The following is a 24,758-nucleotide window of genomic DNA, read 5'->3' as shown; positions in this document are numbered from 1 at the left end:
GTCCGCCGCGCGTCACGCGGGCGCGGCCGGGCCAATCGCGGCGGCGGGCGGCGCGCGCTGGAGTACTACGGGCCGGGAGCCGAGCGGCGCCCCCGGCCCCGCCCCCGGCCCCGCGCTCGGCCCCGCCCCCGGCCCGGCCCCGCCCCCGGCCCCAGCGCCGCCGACGCCGCGAGCCCCGCGGCCGGCCCGGCCCGCGACCCCTGCCCGCTGCGGCACATCGGCACCGCGCCCGCCCCCTCCCCTCCCCTCCCCTCCCTTCCCTTCCCTAGAGGCCGGGATTACGTAACGGCGCCGGAGCGAGCAGCTGCAGGATTACACCATGCGGATTAGGGATTACGTTGATTCAGCAGATTGTCCCGTGCATGTCTGAGAAAGATTACACCAGCAGAGTTAAGAATACCCGTTTGCTCTGGTAAGATGTGGTTTAAATAGAACGAATTAACTCAATACAAAATTAATTGCACCAAAAAAAAAAAAAAATTAAACACCCGAAGGTTAAGAAGGTGCTTTAAATGAACAAAATAATAGAGAGACTGAAATTCAGGTTTTGACAATTATCTCCCGTATGCTTTGGAAAAGCTGCTGTTAGCAGCAACCAGCTATTAGTGCTGGATGAATCTTAAAAAATCAAAATCATTATTACAAAGTCTAGTTACACTTGATTCCTGATGACTGCCATGTAAAGTAAATATCTAAACTCTTACGACATACATTTTTAATAACTCAAGATTATTCAAGTGACACCGGTCTGTTGTATTATGTCACCATGTGCTAAACTGTCTCACTGTATGTCAGCCTGTCATATGGATGTTTTGACTTGTGATTACTGGATCGGAAATTATTGACATTTGACAGCTGACATTACGAGGGACGCTACATCTGCCTCTGAGGTATGAATAAAAATTAACCAAGCAGAGACAAACTTTAAGTTGCATTCATTTCAGTTTATTTCTTACAAGACTTAGGGATGAAACTTGGAAGCAAAAGTGCCAGAAGAAATCAGTAAGCACACAGAATGATAGAATAGTGGTGAGGTTTGTTTTCCAAGACTGATAGTGATTTTTTTAATGCAAGGGTCCTGTAAGATTTAATAATTCCCCTCACGTAAGCACACACAAACTTGAGACTGAAATCTCTGTCTCAAAATTAGAAATTTATAGTGTGACTACAGTGGTTACATCGGACAGAAGCCTCAGCTTTGTAGCTTTGCCAATGTCTGTGTGAATATCTCATACAATAGAACTGGAGTTTAGAAGGAAATTTGCAGTTGGTTGCAGGCTGCTTAGGAAATTTTGGCAATGGAAAGTTTTCCCTGAAATTCACTGTAGTGTCTCAACTTTCAATTTCAACACCATGACAAGAGTTTTATCACCTCTTTTAGTATATAATTAATCCTAGACATACTTTAGTGGATAAAATGAAAATGCAAACCTAAATTTTTGTTGTAGGGGTTTCTAAGATAAGAGGACTCAGTCTTTTGTTGCCATTTCAGAAAACTGCAATAGAAAGAATTTTGAATAACTGTTTTCAAAAAAATTACCCTGTCAAGCAAAGCATGTTGAGATTTGTGAGCTATCTGTCATCTGCCTTGGCTTCCTGTCTTTTGTCAAAATTTCCTGATATTGTGATTATCCCATCCTAAAAGAATTTTCCAGTATGTAAATTTGAGTAAAACATTGTTCTTATACAGATTTGTTGTAAGATCTCACCTGGAATTCTTCGTTATAGAGATCCTCATTTGTTTCAGGCAGTGTGATGGATTTTTCTGATGTCTGATGATTTTGTGTGCTAAGATCAGTTATGAGCTTCAGACACTGAAGGTATGAAAAGTTACACCTAAGTGAGAAGAAACCGACTCCTTTTAACAAGGCTTCAGGACAGTTCCTGGCTCTTGGAGGAAGTACGAGGTGTAGACTACTGACTGCTTGACAGATATCAAGGACATCTCAGAAGAAAATTTATATTCAATCAGCATACTAAGCTATTTTTAAAAAATTTCCCCTTCATTGTTTTCATGACACAAATATTTGAGCTCAGTATTAGGGCAGAATGAGTTTTTACCTTTTTTGATTTTTAGAAAGAATACATAATGCAGTTAAATCCCATTCTCAAAGGCAGCTGTGAGGTGCAACTTAATCTAAATGTACAAACAATGTATATTAATGTATATTTGAAATAGCTGCATGACTGAAACAATCTTCTTTAATTCGGAGGAGAGTTTATATAGAAATTAATTTTAAGAATGTTTGAATAGAAAAGATCCATAAACCAAAACCCAAATCATTATTCAGTACTTGCTTTTTATTTGTCTATGCTCATTAAGACTTACAAGTACTGTGGATGCTTAGGCCAGCTAACCAGTAAAAGTACACAAAAGCAAGAGGCAATACAGATTCTGATTTAAATATATGGGGAAAGCACATGGGTTGATTTAAAGACAAATCTAACAAGTTCAAGACTTGTTCCAATATATGTCAGTATACGCGGATGACCCAACTAATGTATAAGCATTTCAAACAATGCATTGCTTTTATTAATATCAGTTTAGATGACAAAGATGAGGGGGAGAGAGTAGAACTGATAAGATTTTTCAACAAGCTGGCACAGAGCAAAGAAGGCTATATTTTAAATTTCAGATTAAAATACTCTTAACTGGATATGCAAAGTAACCTTTCACAAACTCCCAAGATAAGCATTTGAGCATTCATACAATTGGATTTTTAGTTTCTGTGAGCCTGGGCTACATCTGTATCTAGAGGAAGACTCAGTTTGGAAAGTGCAAGGAAGGTGCACAGACGTTCTTTGTCTTTCTAGTATGAACTCAGTGCACACCCAGGCATAAGCGAGTTAGAATTAAGTTTAGCAACAATTTCTGCTGTAGTACTTTCTTTTCTTTAAATATATCATCTTATTCTCTAATGAGACAGAGAGTCCAGTTCATTCTTTTAAGAACACTGATAACATACTTGAACTTCTGTTCAGAGTGCAACACCTCAGGGAAAAGCATCTAAATACATGATTACCTAATGATGTACTCTTCAGTCTTAGAAACAAAAAAGTCAAAGCTGTGAATGCTGTCAGCAACACCTCTTTCAAAACCCATCTTTAGACACATATTGTGATACTTATTATCAGAACTTAAAAAATAAAATTATGCTTTCACATTGGTGAGGAAGTATTTTCACTCCCTCCCTTTGCCACCCCCTATTTCCTTGAATACATAGGCAATTAAGTTTGGAAATAAATAATTAGTAGTCCCACAGCCTTTCTCAAGCTGTCTTGCTCTCTGCATTCAGTTTATAAACAATTTGTGGTACATGGAACAATTAGTCCTAGTCCCAAGAGCTGATGAGTTGCATAGCACATCCATTTAACGCACGGATGCAGTAGAAAACCGTCAGCTTCTCCTGAGGGATTTTCTGCCAGATCACTGGATTTAAACATCTTCTGAAAAAGTTAAAGTTAGACCAGGAGCAGCACCAGAGATACTGAGGTACATACTGACAGTAAGATGAAGGAAAGGAGATGGGAGATCCCCTTTTGGTGGTAGCAAAACTCAAGCTATTTTGTTAATTCGAGGATTCCTATCCTAATTGAATCTAGTACAGGAGCTAGTCTGAAATTTAGGTTATATATCCTGTTTAAATTTTATGAGAGCTATTGGACATTATACAGTTTTCTGGAGCTTTCTGTGAAAAGGGAAACTAAATTAACAAAGACTATTTGCTCCAATAAAATGCAAATTTAAATCGGATTTTTGATGCCAGTGTAAAATATATGTATGATACAATTTATATGTACCACATTATGTGAGTATTTTGAATTCAGCAATAAACTCTAGTACTGGTAACCCTGGAAAAATATGCAAGTGATCCTGTGAGCATGATGGGGTGTTACCCTATTCTGTACTTGGACCCTGTACACGTTTGTCTTTGTTGTAACCTCACACACCCTGCACCATGTGTAAATTAGAAACCTTTTCAACAGCACACATAGAATCCAGATCTTGACTGCTAGAAAAATGAATCTCCAGGATGATTTATTTCTTTTAAAAACAGGATTTTAGTTCTGAAGTGACCCCTGTTCATTTGTTTCTTCATGCCACCTGCTATGTTAATTGTTCTTGGTTCTGTACACAGAGCAAAGTGTAGCTGTGAGCCAGCTCCAGAGGACGCCTTTGGGTGGGGACCTTGCTGTTACAGCCCAATATCACAGGGAAGTACCATTTCAGATTTTCTTGTATGGACAGGACACTTAAAAAGCTAGAGAAGCCACCTGAGGTCCCATGAAAACCAGAACCATCTACTTATAAAGTAAGTACAAATGCATTACATCTTTTGAAATGGGCCTCTAAAGCAAGTCAGCTTTCTGTTAGTTAAAGCTGCAGTATAGGCACCTGTTTCTCATAAAGCTGGTATTTTATTTGATCATTTAATGGGGAAAAAAATCTTTCTTCCAATATAGGACAGTTTGCTTAAATACTTATTTTGCATACACTCTGAAGAAAGAAAGAGCAAACATGAAAAAATGATCTATTATGTTAGACTTATTCAGTAACCTGTTTGGTACAGTAGACCTTGACTATACCTAACAAGAAAACAGAATATAACTAGGATAGATGGAATAAGAATAATAATTAGTTTCTTTTAACAATGTCAAGTGAACATTGGTTTCTGTCCTGGCAGGGGGTTTCTATTGTAGATTTTAAGAATGATTGTACAAGTTCTGATAAATTCATAGCTTATATTACTGATTTCACCTGACATCCAGACATGAGGAACACTCAAGTAAAGCACGTATTGGCTCTGAGAAATGACAAATTGGAAAGTTCTTGTTTGTGGAATGGAAGAATTCTCCCACCAAGGTCTCACCTGATTAATTAGCAGTCTGAGGAATGGTTCAGTTGTGGGGACTATCTTTCAAGGTGCAAGTGTCAATCTAATTAGCTAACCAGAATCTACCTGCCTAAGTGCATCAGGTATTACACTTCTGCATAAGAATGGCAGTTTTTAAAAAGCATTCATTGTTTAAACATGGTTTAGTCTGAATTTAGTTTTACTCTGCCTTCAGGGATTCACTGAACTTGACAACAGACTTGAATGTTTGCCATTAACGGTGAATTAATGGAACTTACATATAACAGTACATTACTGTCAGAGTGCAACAGATGTCTTAGCAGAAACACTGAAAGTTGCGTTCCAATAGCTATTTCTTCAGGGAAAAAGACACCAGGTTCAAAAATTACATGCTTAATTTACATGTTTGTCTTTAGGTGCTGTTGCCTCTGACCAAAACCAAGAATTGTTGTTGGAATAATATGCGAACAGGTAATTTCTTCCAAGTCTTTACTTGGATGCACCTGTATAATTAGAGTTCATTAAAATTGCATTAATTTTGATAGTTGCCACTGGGATTGTCACAACTGCTCTGCAGAGATGCCATCCCTCACTAGAGTTTACCAGCCAGTGGTATGAATTCTGTGAGGAGATGTTTGCTTTGGTCAATCCTAATATTTCAGTTTGTGATTGTTTAGCCTGCAGTCCAAAGTTGCTTATAAGGGAGGAAGCATGCATCAGCCCCCTTTAATTTTCTGTCAACATTTCCCATTCCTCTCTCTTCCTTTTTGTGTTAGCAGTCTAGTGTTTTAACCTCTGGAGTAGGTGAGACAGCTGAGTCAAAATCAGGGCTGGCTTGGCTCTTTGGGGTTAAGGTGGTGTGGAGCCTGCATTTGTGGGTTTTTTTTAATACTTAGGAGAGTCAGGTTACAAAAGTTTAAATGCAAACAGACCAGACAGTTAAGGGACACAGCACTATACTAGCTACTAGGAAGAAAATTAACTCTATCCCAGCTGAAACCAGGACACCTGCATGTCCTCAAAAAGAGTAATTAAGAATAAGTGTATTTAGAGGCTGCTATTACCTCAGTCAGTTTTAAGTATTCCATCTAGCATTAGAAAGAGCAACCTCCTTTTATTCCTCTTTGCTTCTTCCACCAAAATTCAACTTTTTAAAAAAGTACTTTTGTGTCCTACTTCTCTTTAATCTCTCACATAGAAGGGGGTATCAAAATACATACTTATATGTTATGTACAACATACCTTGATAAGAGTTCTATTAATTTCAAAGCTAAATCTTTTGTATTTTTTTAATTGCCTATCATCTCTTGACTTGTTAAACTTTTCTGTCTTGATTATGGAGTCTGACTGTAGTATACATTTGACTTTCAAAGCATACAATTTGCATTTTTAGATTAATATAATGTATTGACTTACCTCATGAAAAATCATAACACATTCACCAATGCTAATGTAATTGGGTTTTGGCTTTTATTGAAACCCTTCTGATTCTCCAGTATACCCTTCTGCATCATTGACTGTAGATTTAAAGGGATGAACTGGTGCTTTCACACTTTGCTGTCTACAAATACAGAACTGTAACTTTGAAATTTGCAGCAAGCTACTGCATTTCAATACTGTAGGTGTGGAGTACCATAATACCTATTTTTGTATTGTGGCAAATTATAATTTGTTAGTAATATTTTTTCCTAGTGTTAAAGCTTCCTGAATTTCTTTTATGGTCTTTCATAATTCTAATATCTACGTTATACTGTGTTATTCAGATAGTTTTACTAATCAAAAGCACAACTGGATGGAAAAAGGGGTACCTGATCTAGGTGGACATAGAGATTTCTTTGAGTTTCTCATTACTGCTAAAATTAAGGTTACCATTTTTCCCTTAGTATTGGAAGAAGAGTCTATCTCTAGAAAGAAATAGCCTATAGAAAAATTGTCTGTAATTACAATCAAAAAGGTTTCAAAGGCTTCCTAGGCACTTTCTGTTCTCTCTCTCCACCTCTCTCACTTTCCTCTAAGAGACCTAAGAGAAAGTGCCTGAGGTATTTTGCCAGAACAGAAGTGTCTGGTTGGGCTACAGGGCTGGTCCTTGATACAAAGATCACACCTCAGAGGCATTCATTCTCCCAAATGTTCCTGAACGACTCGAGGCTTTTAGCATTCTTCAGTCCTCTGCCCCTGTGCCAGGAGAGACAGGTCTATTTCTGCATAAAGATGAGGAAATAGAACCAATAAGGCAGGATTTTAAGGAGGTTAACAAATTCTCATTAATTCTCATGAGAATTTCTTTGAAACCTTTCCATGAGCTGTTGAAAAGGATTTTTCTGCGGGGCCTACCTGCTATCATCTTACTTTTCCATCTGGTAGAGTTTCACCAGTTAACTCCCTCAGACACTCAACAGAGTTGAGAGCAGGTCAAAGTTGAGAGTTTTGTTTTTCCTCCCTTGATTCTTAAAATTGTATAGATATTCTGATACACTGTTGATGTGTTCAGTGCCCTCTCCTCATTTAAGGAGGGATGTAGCCTTCAGCTGAATTACACTCTCACAGGCGGTGCACTGTTTTGTGTGGATAGACTAAAGTCAACTAAATTGCAGTTCTTGTTTAAAAACCTCCTTGTTTTCTCCTGTTCCCATTTTATTCCTATTCCAATTGTACAGCTCCCCGTACAAAATAATTTCCGAAGTTTTTTAATTGTGAACTTGCAGTAAATGAATTGCCAGAAGATAAGCACAGAAAGCTTCAGAGTTAAAATAAATTTCCACTTAATTTCTAACCAGGTATGACAGAACACACATTTCTGTGCAACAAGGTCAAACGTGAACAATCTTTCCAACCTTTCTTCTCCCCTCCTCCAGCTTCCTAATTTATCTGCACACAGGCAAGAAGGTCCAGTTACCATTTGGATGCTGGCACTTCAGTAACAGGAACATGAAACTGAATTCCTCTTGGGGCCTGGGGTAAAACTCTTCATCTTAAAATAATGTAAGGACTTTACTCACACTCCTAAATCAATATGCTGTCATAGAAGGGGAAGAATGTAGGAAAGAAAGGGAGAGTGGAATTGCTAGAGCTGGCCTAGAGGATAGCAGGATGCACACACAATGGTTTTGTTGCACAGAGCATTTCTGCCATTCTTAAAAAAGCCTGGCTTATTTTAGATAAGAAGCTGTAGAAGGTCTCTCTAGGGTAGAATGTCTTACGGCCACACTTCTTACTTTTTATTTTCTGCAGGAATAAAGGGGAAGCCTAACTCTTTTTCTTGAAGGACAAATAAGAAATCTAAAATCTTGATTCTTCTTAACTCTCTGTGCTATGTATAGAACATGTCTTCTATACATAAATAGTGACACAGCAGAATTCTTGTTTTCAGAACTTCTGGGAGAAATAACAGCAAGAACACCTAAAGTGTGAGGTAACACATATCACCCCTATGATGTCAGAAGACTGCTCTATTTTGGTTTTGATTGAGATACTGTGGTTTCGTAAGATGGAAGAAATATATAAAAATATTAGATACATATAAATGAAATGAGTTACTGATGCATTAAAGGTATCATAAATATATTCAGTCCTGCTTCTAAATTTAGACTGCTTTCAGGAAGAGTCAAGTGGTACCGTTGGATGTGCTTTTTAAGCACAAAATGGACAAGTTACAAGTGCCAACGTTAGTGTCCTGTATTTGGGGTGTTATTAGAATGCCTAATTATGTTTAACACATTAAGAATTCCTCTAAGAAGCTTACTGAGTTAGGAAAAAGCCTTTCTGGGATCTGTGGAAAAGATATTGTAGCCAGCAATCCTGTACATTAGGGAGTGCTTGCAGGCTGTCCCCTGGTTTGGCCGTTGAGAATCGGGGTGGAGAAGCCTGGTGGTTCCCAGTGTGCTGCAGTTCAGCTTTACTGCAGCCCAGAGCAGCCTCAGAACGTCCTGGCCTTTACCTGGACTCTTCTGGGTGTATCTGGGCTGACTCTATTGCAGGAGCTAGTTAAGCTAAAGTTACTTGGTGCCACTGGAACAGGACAAACCAGACTTCGCTTAGGTCATCTTGTGAATCACTGTGCTCACTACGGTGAGTGGGCATGAAAGGCAAAGGAAGTAATGGAGAATTCAAAATTTCCTCTCACTGCACGAGAAAGTTTGATTTATTAATCTAATTTAGGTGTTTCACGACTGATACGGTGATAAATTGGTGATATTTTCTGCATATTGTTACATAAAACTCTTCTGCAGAACAGGGCTCTATGTTGGTGGCCTGGAAGGCAAGACGTATACCTTTTTTGTTCTTAGGCTGGTTTCATTTGTGTGGTAGTTAATTTTCATGGGTTTGGGGTTTGAAGTCTCTGTTTTTCTCAGTGGTTTTGGTTTTTTTTTTCATTTTATTTTTAAGATCATGAAGAACTCTGTGGCACCAGTTATGGATCTTTTTGTCTAAATGGAGGGATTTGTTATATGATTCCTACTGTATCCAGTCCATTCTGCAGGTCAGTGAAACTAAAGTTTGTGTGTTTAAGTATTGGACAGTAGCTGTCTAAAGACTAGTTCTCCATTTTCCTTCTTTAAGTAATCACCGGTAAAGCATTATCTAAAAGAAAATACCAACTCCCTATTACTTACCTAGCTAACAGAGACATGGCAATATGAGAAATATAAATGTGTATACCTGGTGTATGGCAGGGGGAACGGTATTCGGTTACGTATGCATTCAGGATTGTATGTACATTTAGAGCCACGTTTTCTCGTTACAATACAGAAAGAACAAAATACCCTTTACCTCATGGAATATAGACTGTGGGAAAGGCATTCAGAAAGGCAGAGTACAGTTTTGCTTACAAATTAATTATGTTGCAAAAATTTTTGTAATGTAAAATGGCCTGACCCGAACAAAATGCAGAGACACACACACAAAAAAATCTTCTAAGGGGGGAAAAAAGAATATTATTCAAGACTTACTGTGTTCTTCAAATATTGCTGAAATACTCAAAGAGCAGCTTTATAGTGACAGCCAAAGACTACTTGATAATGAAACATCAAGGCAGCAAATACAGATAGTTCCCACACCACTCCATAACAGAACCATTCTTCCTTTTGAAGCCCATGTAGCCAACTGGAGAAGATGCACTTCCTGGGTTTGGATGTGGAGCCATTTCCTGAATAAATACTGCTCTATCTGTTTATTCTCTGATTTACCAAGACATAAGATGCTACATAAAACTGTCACTTTTTAGGGTCCTGCATTTACTAATTCTGGGTTATCATTCATCAAAATAAACTATGGTCAATTTAATGGGTTTGCTTAACAAAAAAATAGGTGTTCAGATAAATATTACATACACTTAAGGATATTACCTTTTTTCTTCCGTGGCAACTTCTGTTCCCTCTTCTGTCTTGAGCTATAACTAATGATAATTGGATAAAACATTTGAAGAAGGAAACGTCATCTTTCCCCAGATGCCTAATTAAAATATTACTTTCTTGTTTGGGACAGTTCAATCTAAATACTTAAGCACATAAATTCATTTAGTTAGACAGGGAGAAAAGAGGCAATTTTATGGTAAATGTTCATTCAAAAATATACACAGCATATCACTGTCACTGTTCAGTGTTACAATGAATCAGATCCAGAAGTGAAATTAAAGCTCTGAAGTGCTGTTTTACAATTTGTTCTATCTGCTAAACCTTGCAAGCTTATGCAATATAAAATGAATACTACACAAACAAAAAGTAAAACATTCTGAAATACAAGTTTTTTTTTTTCTAGAGGAAATCCTGTATCATTGTACATAAATGAAGAACGAATGGTTAAACTAAAGAGCAGCAGTTACACAATTTCAAAGCACCCTCTCAATAACTGGACTGTGTAGGAAGATGTATTCAGTGCAATAACTATAAATATGAAGTAACAAATACTCAAAAAAATTCATTCTTCAGGAGCACAAACTAGTCAGAATAGATAATTTCCACTTAAATAGCTCCGAATGAAGTAATTTTCATTTCAGATACTACAGGATTTTATAATCTGTTGAAGCAGAAAAGTGACATCTTAAGAGCATTTTTGTTATACTCAGGCAATCTTACTGCATTTAAATTATCAACTATTTTTTCTGTATCTAGTGGTTGATTATGAAGTTAGATGGGTTTAAATAGCAGCATTCTATTTAAGCACATCCTCATTCTAAGCATGTTCCTTAATCAGTCAGAGAAGTCTAATTATAGATGAGAAAGGTTTTGTTTACACACAGATATCTTAGTAATCAGCGGTGATGTGAATAGAAACAACAGAAAAAATGCATCACTATTCAGCAGAATTCAGAAAATATTTGGTGCTTTGGAACTTCATGACTGGCATCATCACAGAGTTGCACAGTTTCTTTGATGAAGGTTTCTGCCAAATCCCACCCAAAGCTCCCTAGTGTTCTCAAATTATCATCTCCTACTGAAAGAAAACTCAAATCACTTTTAGAATCAAGGGCTGAGTGATTGTTAATTAAAAGGAGGAGATGGAGAAAGGACAGACTAGCAAACTGTAAAAATACCTTAAAACACATTTGCCTTGACGTGGTACTTGGTTACACAAATGTGTTGTGCTCAGCAGAGTTACTCCAGATTACCCTGTGCAACATCACTGGAAGTAATTTCACCATGTGACTAAGAAAAATGCATCATTCGTTAGAGATACCTGTTTTATAGCGTGCTCAAAATTAAGAGCTGCTGTTTACCTTGGAAATTTCAGTTATTTTGATCATTCGGAAACAGATATATACAAGGCAGAGATTGAACATCTACAGACCATCAGCTGAACCCCCTCCGTGTGCAACAGTAGCAGATTTTAAATACAGCTGATGTGTGTTAAAACATGAGCTTGCTCAGCTGCCATCTTTCCTCACTGCTTTCCTAACAATGAGTTAATGTTCTCAGCAGCAAAAGGCACACCTGCCACCATAAACCAGATGAGCTTCAAACCCAGGAACCTCAAATGAACTAAATAAACAGGCAGCAGGACAGAGAAGGATGGAAAAGCAGCTGCCTCAGGTGTGCCATAAAACACAAGGATGAAAGCTGTTTGCCTCAGCACCTGATGCACAGCTGTCCTGTAATCATTAATTAATGCACTGCAGAATTAAGTGAAGATTTTGGTTTCTGAGGGGAAGCTCTGGTACTCCCCTTTTTTTCCTTACGCTTGGCAGATTTCTGAGAGCATTCTTTCTGTATATCAAAATAATAGATGGTATAAGACAACACTTACAGAGCTGTGCTTCAGAGGGCAGTACACACAGAAATGAAATTAGTGTCCTCATTTTGGGACAGGGATCCTTCTCTGTGGAGGGCTGAGTACTGCAAGAGACACGGGCAGACCTTGCAAATCTCCTCCCTTAAATTCCTGTGTATCTTTTAAGGATGTCTCTTCCATTTTCCCTTCCTTTCCTTCCTTCCTAATAGAATCTCTCCTCCACCTTTCCTCTTGTAATCCAGTAAATCCCGTGCACTTTCTGTACACTCCCTCCTTGCCTGGCTCTCTGTGATGGGCCCTTCATTCCCCACAAGTCATACACTTGCTGTGCTCTCAGCCTTCACAATATGCACCCTGCAAGCTGCCAGGGAAGGGCTTCCCACTCATCTGGGTTTTCTTCTTTCTCTGCCTCCAAAAATACACTTTAATGTCCCTCAGGCTCTTCTGAAAACTGTCCAATTAGTATTTTTCAATTCTGCTTTTGGCTTCAAAAGTAGTAACAAAAGTTAGAATACATACCAAAAGTGTAGCTAAAAAGAGTCAGTAATGAAGATTTATTTTTAATGGGACATAAAATATAAAATGCAACACTACTTTATGTGCTTGAAAACCATTAGCAATCCAAATTAATATAACTGCCAGATATGGAAAACTTGCCATATAAACAAATAGCTGGGGGAGGGGAGAACAAGCCATTCTTTCAACTTCTCTCCCGTAGGAGCATATTAATTTACTCTATGAGTATAGAGAGTAACAGTTTTGAAGCTCCTCTAAATGCAAAACTTTTTAAAAAGCTGCTGAGGTGTCCAGTTAACTTTGCCATTGCTTATTCACTTTGGCTCTAAGTTTTTTTTTCATGCTTACTAGATGTTCTTAGGCTGTATGGATTAGGAAGACTTTTAGGAGTCCGCTACAGACTGAAGATTATGTTGATTTTGAAGTTATTAGCCATGTAATCTGAACTGCATTGACAAGCAGATAATTTCTCAGATATTTTTTCTGCTCAGAGCTCTGTATTTACATGCAAGTAGTTTTTCTACCAAGAAGTATTCAAGATTTTTCTGAGTAAAGGAAGGCTAAATGAAAAACTAAAGTCAACACCCTGATAATATAATGCAAAGCAGTGAGAATCTGTGTGCATATTTGACTCAAATTCTACTTCCTGCTTTTACAGTCTGTCAGATACTTCCTTGTGATGCCCACCTTAGAGTCTGGCAAAGAAAGGAACTTTATGTTCTTACTAAATCCCAGTGCCATAGGATCATTGGCGCTGTCCAACAAACAGCATCTGAGAGGAGACAGCAGTAACAGCCGTACTGCTGCAAGGCTTTATGTTTTAGGTACTAATCAGATTGTAAAGGATCAATGTCATTTCAGACCTGCAGGTCATCTCCTGACATCTTATTCAATGCAGTCTATTTTTGTCCACCTTGCATTGATGCTGCTGTGATTAATACCCTGCGCTGAAAGATTCTATAGAATCTTTCCATATGCTGGTTTTGTCCAGAACTGCTGTAGGACTTTTGTGTACAACGTTTAGGGCTGGCTCATGTCATCTGCTAAGAGCTGTGTGTGTGTGTGTGCACGTGTGTGCAGCCATCTAGGACAGCAGAAATCTGGAGGTTTTAGTCACAGATTTTCCCCAAACATTGAAGGTTGCTGTCTTTTGACTCTGAATTAGAAATTGCATTTTCTCAGAGGGGGAAGATGTTTTTTGCATTTAAAAAAACCAGCTCTGGAATGCTGCACAGTCGGGCACGTGCAGCAGCAGCAGATTAACAGCGTGCAGGTGATGTGCAACAGCAACACCTGGCAAGTGAGCACAGACTCAGTGAGTGCAACTCCTCCTTACTACAGCCTGCACCAGGGTCCTCTGGCTTTCCCCCAGCTCATTCAAGTGCAGGAGCACCAGTGCCTGCCACGTCAACAGCTGCTCTTGACTTGTGCTCTACTTTTAGGCATCCATTATAAACAAGACAAACTGAGTTGCTTCTGGCTTTTCAGGCTGTGTACAGTAAGACTTAGGAGAAGCTCTCCAGACACCGTCACTCTGCGTTGTGTTCTCAGCCACCTGCCTGTTAGAGACTGTTTCTGTCTTGCTTGCAGTCACTGCGTAGGTAACTCCACTGAAATGATTGGAGCTCTGCTAGTGCAATAGGATAAGCAGGTCTTCTGAGAGAATTCCACTGCTACTTACTGAAGTCTGCTTAGTTTCTTTCTTGCCTATTTTAGCAAAGGATGTATGGGAAGAAAGGTTTCCTGGTTGTGTTAAAGCATTAGTTGCTTCTATCTTTAACATAGGCCTTTACCTGTTTGTACATCAGGAAAGGTGACTTCATAAAAGCTTGTTCAAACCAATATTTGAACATCTGAATATATGAACATTGAATATATGAACATCATATTTCAGAAATGCCCACAGCTTGGTCACATTCGCTATAATTTTATTACTTAAATGTAACCCAGAGATATATCATCTTAATTTTCCTGTTTCTATGAAACCCTGCATAATTTTTAGGTTATATGACAGCATTTTCTAGATAATATGGAATCACTTTAAGCAGGTATGTCAACAGGCCAGCCTAGACAAAGTGGATGGGTAGTTTCGTAATCCCTAGTGCATTGCTCTCAGTTAAACAGGTACTATCAAACTAGCTAGTCATGTTTTACAACTTATTTTTGTTACAACCGTGAAGTATTCATAGGGTCAGCATCCAGGATGTTTTCAGTTTGGCATGCGCTTCTTTCATATAGGTTTCTTTCTCTTTGCTGTAACCTTGGATTCATATCACTGGAGTTTTCCCCTTTACCATTTTAGGCCTTCAAGCTCTTTTCCCTGTTAAAGGATTGTGCTACATTAGGCATCTGGTTGTTTCCTGTTTCATAGGAAGTGCTGTGATCTCAGTGACCCTTTTGCTACGCTGTCAACATATTCCCAGTTCTTTTCCTACGGTCTTTGCAGAACGTGAATCCAGCTTCCATGCACTGTTCACACCAACTCGCTGTCCTGTATCCCAGCAGTTCAGGAACCCTCACCCTTTAGCTGATCCTCTATGCAGCTCTCTGCAGATGCCACTGTCTTGTCTTCCTCCTGCTTCATTCTGCCCTTTAGGCTACTGACTTACTCCCTTTACACTCATTCTTTAGAACTTTTCCACGAGCCCTAATTTGATGCCAAAACCTTTTTTTTTTTTTCCTTCCTGTATCATTTTAGCCTTGCATTATTCTCCAGTTTTCATTGCTATTCAAGAATACTCCTATGAATTCCTTATTCCATTTTCTTTCCATTACTCTATTCAGCTTTCCAAAGCATTTCTCTCTCACTTGCTAGAGAACAATGCCCCACTCAAACTACACTTCTATTCTTAAAGTATTCTACAGTATTTCAGAAATAGGCCACTGAAAAGCCACTACACTTAGAATAAATATCTGGAACATTATCTCAAGCAATCAGAGCAGTCTGCCTACCCTTGCTTCTCCCAGCAGTGAAACATCATGACTTTGAAAAGCCTCAGATTGTCCTTAGTAAATGGTGTCTGTTTGATCAGTTGCATAGCTTTAATATATGATGATAATTAGATGTCTTTTTTTAGTCTCTAAATCTTCCATTATATTTCCAAAGTCAAAGAATTAAAATAAAAGGGTAACAACTGTTTGTGCAGTGGTTTAGGCCAGCAGTACTGAAATATTGGTCCATAAGCTACAAAAGTGCAGTGGGAGTCACATCAGGCATTAAGTCAGAAAACTCACAGGGATCCTTTGGTCTTAGTTAGATATGCTAAACATTCTTCTTTTTTGGCAATTCCTCCCCTCTCCACCTTCTTATCCCTCATCTGAAATTATACCTTGCAGCTGCCAATGGCTGTTGAGAACTTGAAGTATGTTGCAGTTTAGCCCATTTTTCTCAGCTGGAGCCTGAAATTGCTTATGTCACAGATTATTATGACTTCAGTGCCAGAAATAGCAAGAAGGAGCAAGATCTTTAGTACTACAAATAGAGAGAAGCAAATTTACATATATAAAAAATACATGCAGAATGTAGATGTTGAAAGAAGTGCTTTCCGTTTTCTGTAATGAAATCAATTCCTTAAGAAAACTTAGCAGAATAAGTGCACAATACATAACAAATGAAGGTTAGTTTAGCTTCAACCTACCTATTTTTGACTATATATGAATTACTAAGCTGTTAATTTTATTTATTTTTAATAAAATATCATACCATTTTACCATGATAAAATACCATATTCATTTTAATCCTTTCTTCAGAAGAAGCTTTCAGAAGCTCAACACATAAAATAAGCATAGTAGAGAAGACCTCTACCTAGGTTTCTCCAAGAGGGGGTTATTCACCAAGCATGTAACAAGTTCTGGCATGAATTATTACATTGCATAAACTACTTTCGTAGTTTAAGCTGTACTGTGTCTCAATGAATTCCCATTTCCTTGATCTGTTTAGCTGACAGTTCTATCTTCAACAAAGGAAACCAGAAAGTTACCTGAAACAGGGAAAAGAAAGCGTGACTGCCATGTGAAAACCAGTGGGATGACACAGTTAACACTAAAGAAGTAGGCTTAATTAATTAAATCTGTCAGTGATGAGTATATTAAACTTAATATATAAAAGCAGTATGGATCAGAATGAAAACTTGATGCCCAACATGCCTAATTCCCTTTGTTCCAGAAATACGAGGTGAGAGGAGGTTCTGTAAGAAGACTTGCTGTGAAGCAAATACAACCTTTGAATTGTGTCATAACAATTTTTGTACCCAGAAGAAGCCTTTGTGCTTTTCATCGTAGATGACAAGCTACCATCTAATCCAAATACAATTTTGTTTCCCAGGTGTATCGAGAATTACACAGGAGCTCGTTGTGAGGAAGTTTTGCTGCCCAGCATCAAATCCCAAACAAAAGGTGACCTGTTTGCAGCTTTCTTGGCTTCCCTTCTTCTTCTAGGAGTTCTTGTAATTGGAGCATTCTACTTCCTTTGCAGGTAAAAGTGATTCATAAGGCTGAAGCTATTCAATCAAGTAGAAATTTCTTCTGGTAATCATGTACTAATTATTTGAATGTAAAAGTATGTAATGAATTATCCATAAGGTTGTATGGTTATTCAGCATAATGAATGTGGATGTCTCAACTTGTTGCTTGTAATATTTACTTCCTGGCTTGAAGTTTTCTCAGTGCCATTTCTAAGCTCTTACTTACAGTTGCTTTGTAAAAAATACACATAGTACACCCCTATCTGAGGTTTTACAGTCTATCTAGAGTTAGTGCTAACATTTTAAAACATAGGTCTACCTTACGTTGTCCAAAGACTGAGAAGTAGAAGTAAATTAACAAAGTGCTTAGGGATCAGAAACTGTTCCTACTGAATTGGCAACCAAAGCGGCTGGTGCCATTAAGTCCTAATTCCTCTACCAACCCTGGTCTAAGAAGGAAAACTAAGGAAATAATGAAATTGAAGAACACTTCCAGGTAGATGTCTACTAGCTTTTAGGGGAGCTAACTAATTTGTCCAGGATGATCCATGTTTGAGTAGAAGGCAAACATCAGTGCAAGACAGCAAGTCCTAATAAACATATTAGGACTTGGAATGAAAACACATAAGCAGTTCCTGGGATTGAGGCAACTGTTTGATGCTGTACTCACATCACTATACTTACACCAAACCCAAACAAATGTATCATCTTCACCTGCAATGCAAGTCAACTTTCTTTGTCCCCTCTTTATTTGTATAGAACAGCACTTTTTGTAAGAACTCATTTTGTCATATACCATTAATGTGTGTTTATGCATCTCTATGCCTCTGTAAGGCAACTTACAGCCCCTGTAATTCTTTACCATCAAACTTGCAGCCTCTTCTCTTTCCTCCTTGGTTATGATAACCAAAGGTTCTTGCAGTTCTGTTCTTTGTGCTCTCATGGTCACATTGCCAAATCAACCTTTCTGTTCTGTGCCTTTCAGTGAGCGACCTTTGGAATAGCTGGTCTAGTTTTACCTCAGCTGCTGTCATGGAAACCCACTGAATGCCAGCTTCTCCCCCAGCTGAATGTATTTAGAAGAGATAGAGAGCATTTGATAAAACAGTTGGCATAAAAAACCCCCTTGTTGTAAAGGATACCCCCCACATTAGCAATTTTAATTAAATTAATCTTGCTTAGCCAGAGAGTGCCACAGCAGTTGTTTGCTAAAAATTATTTGCAAATTGCTATAAACTTATTAGAACAAAATACAGCTTAAACGATCTTAAGAAAAATTGATTCAAGTCTCATAGATATACAGACAGTATGTCTGTAGAAGTAAAACTGTCTCTGAGAAAAGAAAAAAAAAAGTCTTCAGAGAGTAATGTGTTAATTAGATCCCTTTTCTCTCACATACAGTAAAATTAGGGAAAAGCTGGAGACAATTTATTGAGTTTTATAGTCCAAGTGCAGCAGCTTAGAGTGACAGCAATGACAGGTCTGTGAAAATTCTTTTACTAGACAGAACATCAGCTTCTCTTTACTCAAGCTTTACCTAACTGGCAGAACAAGTAGTAGTGCCTCTTTATTAGCAAAATAAAAACAGCAACAACTCAGTTATAACCTAGTTGCCCTTGAACCCTATCTTACACACCAGACTAACTTGGGAAATCTCATAAAACCATTATCAACTTCTTTAGTACAGATAAAAGAACCTAACTGGCTAAAATTGTCTTGTCTTACCTTTACACTTCATAGGCTGATGTAGGATGATCATCTGCTAGAGAACTCACCTATAAATGAAACACTTTACATCTGTAAGTCCTCACTTGGCTGAAGCGACCAACACATGAGTCTCAAGTGGATACTTTAGTCTGCTCCCCTTTTCAGATGAGTGAATGAGGATTATTGCTAAGAGTTATTATTATTCCAGACTTTTTTCTCAAACGTCATCTATCACCTGTATCTTAGAAGAAGGTAGAACTAGGGCTTTTAAGGGTTAGCTGAGAGTTTGCATCATCTTTGACTTGGCCTCCTGACGGGATATATTGAGTTTCAAATGTTAAAGAGGCATACTTAGCTACCATTTCCACTATTGCACTTTATTAACAAAGACATTTGATCCACAATCAGAGATCAGAAAGCCTTTTCCCTGATACTGTGTTAGTGAGCATTTCCATAGCTCTTTCAGCAGAGGGTTCTAGTGGGGTTTTAGTATAAACAGTAATGTCATCTGGAGGGGTGCAGAAGAGGAGGTACTAACTGAAGTTCAGGACAAGGAAACAGAATTCCTAAAATGATACATCAAGTTGTTTGGAATATAGAACACAGTGCTCTATTTTCTTGTCCCTATCATTGTACCTCCCTTCCTTTCAAAGTTTTCTTTCTCTCAGGCTATTTGGGGCAGATTTGAGGACCAAGCATGTGCAAGGGCATTTCATGTTCCCTAGAAACAAAATCCATTCAACATACAAGGGTGGAGGTTTAATTGCTCTGCTTATAAAACTCGATCATAACTAACAGTGAAAGTAATCCATACAAGAGTAGGGCTGCACACGAAAGCTCTGGGTGAACAGTGGGAAATAATTCTCCTTTTACGTTTAGCTGAGTCATCACGTTTTTATCAGCTGATGATTTATTTTTCCAATCTGCAGAGTGCATGGAGGCAGGGCAAATGCAGATTTAGCCGCTCTCCATCTTGAAACAACCCCCCACCCTCTCCAACAAACAGTGCTGACAAAGCCTGTCCTTCTGACATGGGCCAAACAGGGAAGTGTGCAAAAATCCCCTGCTATTACACTGCTACTGAGGAACAAATGGCATATTCTGCTTCCAGCAATTCACCTATCAGACCAGGTCCATCTGGTCTTCATCCTCCAGAAACATATTGTACCAGGGTTACTGGAAATGAAAGAAGAAAGGTAGCTGATGAGAAGAGCTGCCACATGAGCCAGCTTTTCTCTAAAAGCAATTGAGAAGCCTAAATGCCACACATATAGCTCAGAAGAATGAAGCCAACTCTAGGGAAAACCAAAATAAATCTGCAATTAATTTCTATATTTCATCCTAAGTGCATGCTGAAATGCTAAATTACCTGTAAGGTAAGTGTAATATTGGTGAACAGGAACTGAGCCAGCCAAAACAACAGGGTCTAGGAATAAAGCCATTTAAGCTGTCCAAAACAACAGACTTTGTGGAGGAGTTACATCACCACAGGACACAAACTGGACAGAACAGGGAATAGCTCATGACTCTTCTCAAGACAGCAGATGCCTGATTACTGTTAAAAGAAAGGGAACTAGACAGCAAATGATCAGCTCCGTTTACAAGATTTGCTTCTCCTCAACAGAGTGTGGAAAATTTCACATCATTTCCAAACACTAACAGAATTGATAAATAATTCTGTGCTGTTTACTAATTATTTAAATAAAGACCTACAAAATCAACCAAACAGGAACATTACCTTCAGGAGAGAAGCCATGTAGTTCCAAATGCTGTACTGCCCCCTGATCTGTTCTTCTCCCTCAAATACATACTTCTCAAAAACAATGAGTATTAATTAGAAAGTAATTGGAGAAGATCCATGTCACTTTTTTCAATCATTTTGAAAATCATTCCATTAATTTGTCTCTTCCCGGATAACTTTTTTTCACTCTGTGTGTATTTCTCTCTCTCTGTTGTCTCCTTTTTGTTTTTTATGGTCAGAAAAGTTTCCATCCCAAGGACAAGCTCTTCAGAGTGTGGTGCCAACCTAGTTGAAACTACAAGCAGCAATGGCTGCAACAGTGAGTACATTTTAAAATTAAATGACCGCACTCCACAAGGGAAGTCGGGGAGGAAGTTTTTGTTAATTAAAGTCATGTATTTTATTTATTTTTCAGAAATAACAACAGCCTAAAGCGTTAGAGTGGAAGAATGGTGGGGAAACAACACGCAGAGCGACCCTAAGAATCCAAGTTGCAGAGGGTGACATGGTAAGCAAGATGAGAGAAGAAAGTTGACTGAAACAGGAGGCTGACATGTTGGAGAAGACTACATCTAAGTCTTAAACAGTTGCACTTAATGGAGTTTCTATGTACTTTTAAAGCTGTATCAATTATACAGAAATTACTATCATTTATGTTTGAATTCTGTGAGAGTTTTTATGGTTTTCAATAATCCATAGGTAGATGCATGAGATAATTTTGGGTTTTACTACAGTTTTTTTTTTTTTAATTCAGAGAGAATATGAGATATCACAGGATTTTTGCGTGAAGTGATAGTATGAACTTTTGATAGGGGTTTTTCATTTTTCACAGGATTTCCCCAGAGGAGCTGAAGCCTGTTTTGATTCAATAGTTTCAAAACTGTATTTGTGATACATGTCCAGAATTTGGCTTGTTTCAGATAACCTTACCAGATGTAGGGGGAAAACCCCTGCCTTTCTCCCAGCTAATACTTATGTTTGCTTTTTTAAAAATTGTCACACAACATCAGCACAAGGTACCACTGGTGGTTTATTGCCCAGCTTCCCGGCACATGATTTTAATTCAAATTAAAGGGAAATATTAAGAAGAGAGATTGATAATGGTTAAAAAAGTTTTTTAGGCAGAGTTTAGTACTCCTAATACCAAGCAAGACATCTCCCTTGATGGTTTTTAATTTTGTCTGGCTTTCTTCTGAAAATCTCACTACTGAGGGAAATTCAAACCTTACCTTGAATGTTCAGTAGATATTTCAGACAGCAGAAATCAGGAATTTTGTTCATTTTTGACACAAAATATCCAGACAGGTGTCTTGGCTGAAAAAATGCTGCCCTCTCCAAAGATTTATTTCTTTTATTCACATAAGCATCTGTTGATCACGCTAATATATTCCACACTTTGGTCCCTTACAGGATTCCCTTACCCAGACAAAGAGAGGCCACCTGCCATGGTCCATGTCTTTTTTGTCTTCACAACACAGAGAGAATGTCTGATTAGTCAGAGGCATAGAAAACACGAACTGAACAATTTTCTTTTCAATAACTGGAGGCTGAAACCAGCAAAAAATCAGATATGTTTTCATAATGGCACATTACCAAGCAGGTCATTATATGGGATTTTTAAGGTTGTTTTGAAGGGAAGATTAGCTGAGAAAATTCATGAATTGAAAGGAGAGAAAATTCAGAACAGAGCTTTCTCCAAAAGAAACAATCTGAAGTTGTATAAAAACATAGGCACAGAGAAAATGTTGAATAAGCTCCTATTTCTATGATGTCTACTACATGCTCTAGTGTCAGAAAAAGCAGTGTGTACTTTGTGTCAAGGTAGACAAAGGCACAGTGGGACAGGGGAGAAAAGGCTTGTGGGTACAGTGCATAGGGTGAGAAGACAAAGAGAAATCACGTTACAATGGTTACTAGAACACAAAACAGAATAATTCATTACCTTCTGAAAACTCCTGTCAGAGAGGTCAGAGCCCAAGTTAGCGCTCAGCATGTGAAAGGAGAATCTTGGGACACCAAACCAGGTAGAGAACCTGATCCAGAGACAAAGTTATATAAAGCACTACAAGATAAGTTTCTCCCAAAATTAATCAGTCTTACATTTCATTTTCTGTACCTCAAATCTTTAGCAGATAAGCTGAAGGAAGCTGATAATATTGTTTTAAAGACTAGGAAGGATAAAAGTTATTTTTCATCACACAGGGACAGGCGGTGTTGTACAGAGTTCAGGAGATATGTAGCAGTATTGACAGCTACATCAGAATTGGTGTTACCTGAAGTACTTTGCACAGCCTCAGTGAAAATTAATCAGAGATGACAGCTAGTAGATCACTTTGCTGTGTTATTGATCATGAGCATGTCAGGCTTACAGTTTGGTAAACTCTCCTCTGAAGAATCTTAAGTGCAAATTCAGGAAGGAGATACAAATAGAAGATGGAAGAAATAAATGGACTGAATTTGTTCTGTATAAGCTCTTAGAATCCTCTCAGCTTTCTAGACAGACATGGAATAATTATTCATTGTTACTGAGCATTATTTGGGAAACAAGCTGTACAAAAAGTGGGGCTGAATAAACTGACCTCATGTTTAAATGTGAACAGGCTGATTTATGAAACACTGTTACGTGTGAAGGAAATGCTATTAGCAATTCAGATCGCCTCAAACCCATTGCATCTGAGAACATTTCAGCTTCTAAAATGATTTCATTTCACAGACTTTGTGGCTATGATGTTCAAATCAAAATGACATCAGACTACAAATTCATTTTAAGGTGGTCAAATGCCACAGAAAATACAGGGTAGCCAACATGATATATAATTTAATAAAATGGTGCAACACTCTTTAGCAATGATTGCTTACAAAATTAATGAAGTAGTCCTGTGAGCAATTGAGTTAAGGAAACTCCAGTTCCAGTGGATCAGATCTTGTGCCTAAAGTCACCTGGAGTCTTAAAAATTATGATGATGTTTATGAAAGGGTCAGTGATAAGGGCTCTCTCCTGTCTGTTTCACTCCCATTTTCATGAAAGAGATCTCATGTCTTAGAAATTACCTCTCCACCAGCTGAAAGGTTATGTAGGGAAGAAACTGGAAAAGACTAATTTCCTGAGAAACTCCATTACTATGATTACACAACAATCTATTAGAGCATTATGGCAAAAATTCTTTTATACCTGGGGATCATGTTATCCTGCTAGAACCTTCTAGTAAAAGTCTCCTCATAATGTATTGTGAAAACCTTTTGATCACTAGCAGAACTGCCAGCCATTAGCAGAAAATCTCTTTATAGACCTGTAAGAGGTTGCTTATGTTACTCAATATAGAATTGTTTTTCATTAGCAGCCCAAAGAAACACTGGAACAAAGTACAGTTAAAGTTACAGTTAAGGAAGAAAGTCAAATGGCTTTTCAAAGAAAATGAGGATTTCTCTGTATTGCATAGTCTTTTGATTTATAATGTTAAATATTAAGCAGAAAAAACCAACAGAAGTCCATTTGATAGCACTCTCCATTTTAAAGACAACTTCAATGTTGTGCAACTCCTTCAAAATTTACTGCACTAAAAGAAGACATTTTCCTTCTGGCCCTGAATTTTTGAAGAGCTGTAGTGTGGCAGTCTCTCTCTCTCTCTCTCTCTCTCTCTCACACACAGCCCTGGCTCTGTTTTTGCCTCGGCTAGCTTGAGAGACAAACCACAGTTGGAAGGATTTTTCCTCAGGGCCCCAAAAACCCAGGAGTGGCTGTGAACCTTTTCCTTTAGAGAGAGCAAATCCCTGTCAATGGCAAAGGAAGGTCTGCACTTGATCTGGGGGAAATCAGGGCTTTATTCAGTCTTTCTCCTGTGGTCCTGCCACTGCCTGGGTCAGGAACCCCTTCCCTGTCCCTGAGCCAAGAGAGTTTTCCATGTGTTCCTCTGCCCTATATCCAGGGAAGGGGCTAAACGCGGGGACAAGCCACCACCCAGTCAGGGATAAGGTGGGAGTGGAGCAGAGTTGGGTTACATTCCAGCGTGGGAGAATGGGCGGGAGAAGAGTCAGGGACAAACCTCGGGATGTTACATTTTCCAGGGGAACAGGGGAGTACAGAAGAAACCATTACAAAACCCAATATAAAAATGAAATACAGTATAAAGCCAAATAATGCACAACAACACTGTGGAGAGGCTCTGATTGTGTAACTCAGTTATTTGAAAATGGAAAGCCAAGAAGAAATGCAGGATAGAACTTCTCACAGCAGAAATGGTCATTATT

General features: G+C 38.4%; 1 protein-coding gene across 5 annotated transcripts; it reads left to right on the top strand.

Moving 5' to 3' along the window:
* Positions 1-253: 253 nt before the first annotated feature.
* Positions 254-23,332, top strand: NRG4 (neuregulin 4). Of its 5 annotated transcripts, none has more exons than XR_005702990.2 (8): positions 254-412; positions 4,140-4,313; positions 5,273-5,327; positions 9,243-9,336; positions 16,924-17,073; positions 20,750-20,829; positions 20,926-21,018; positions 21,343-23,332. XR_005702990.2 is itself a non-coding variant. In XM_058422372.1 (7 exons), the coding sequence occupies exons 3-7, from the start codon at positions 5,318-5,320 to the stop codon at positions 20,940-20,942; spliced, it is 351 nt and encodes a 116-aa protein (XP_058278355.1). In that variant the 5' UTR covers positions 254-412; positions 4,250-4,313; positions 5,273-5,317; the 3' UTR covers positions 20,943-21,172. The 5 variants fall into 5 exon arrangements, 3 of the variants coding, with proteins under 3 accessions (XP_058278355.1, XP_039933250.1, XP_039933251.1); XR_009208286.1 differs by having other exon boundaries at positions 21,921-23,330; XM_058422372.1 differs by lacking the exon at positions 21,343-23,332 and having other exon boundaries at positions 4,250-4,313; positions 20,926-21,172.
* Positions 23,333-24,758: the final 1,426 nt, after the last annotated feature.

This window comes from Hirundo rustica, chromosome 13 (assembly GCF_015227805.2).
Source record: "Hirundo rustica isolate bHirRus1 chromosome 13, bHirRus1.pri.v3, whole genome shotgun sequence".
NCBI lineage: Eukaryota > Metazoa > Chordata > Aves > Passeriformes > Hirundinidae > Hirundo > Hirundo rustica.
The sequence above is the reverse complement of the archived record's forward strand: the minus strand, read 5'-3'. Positions and strand labels throughout refer to the sequence as shown.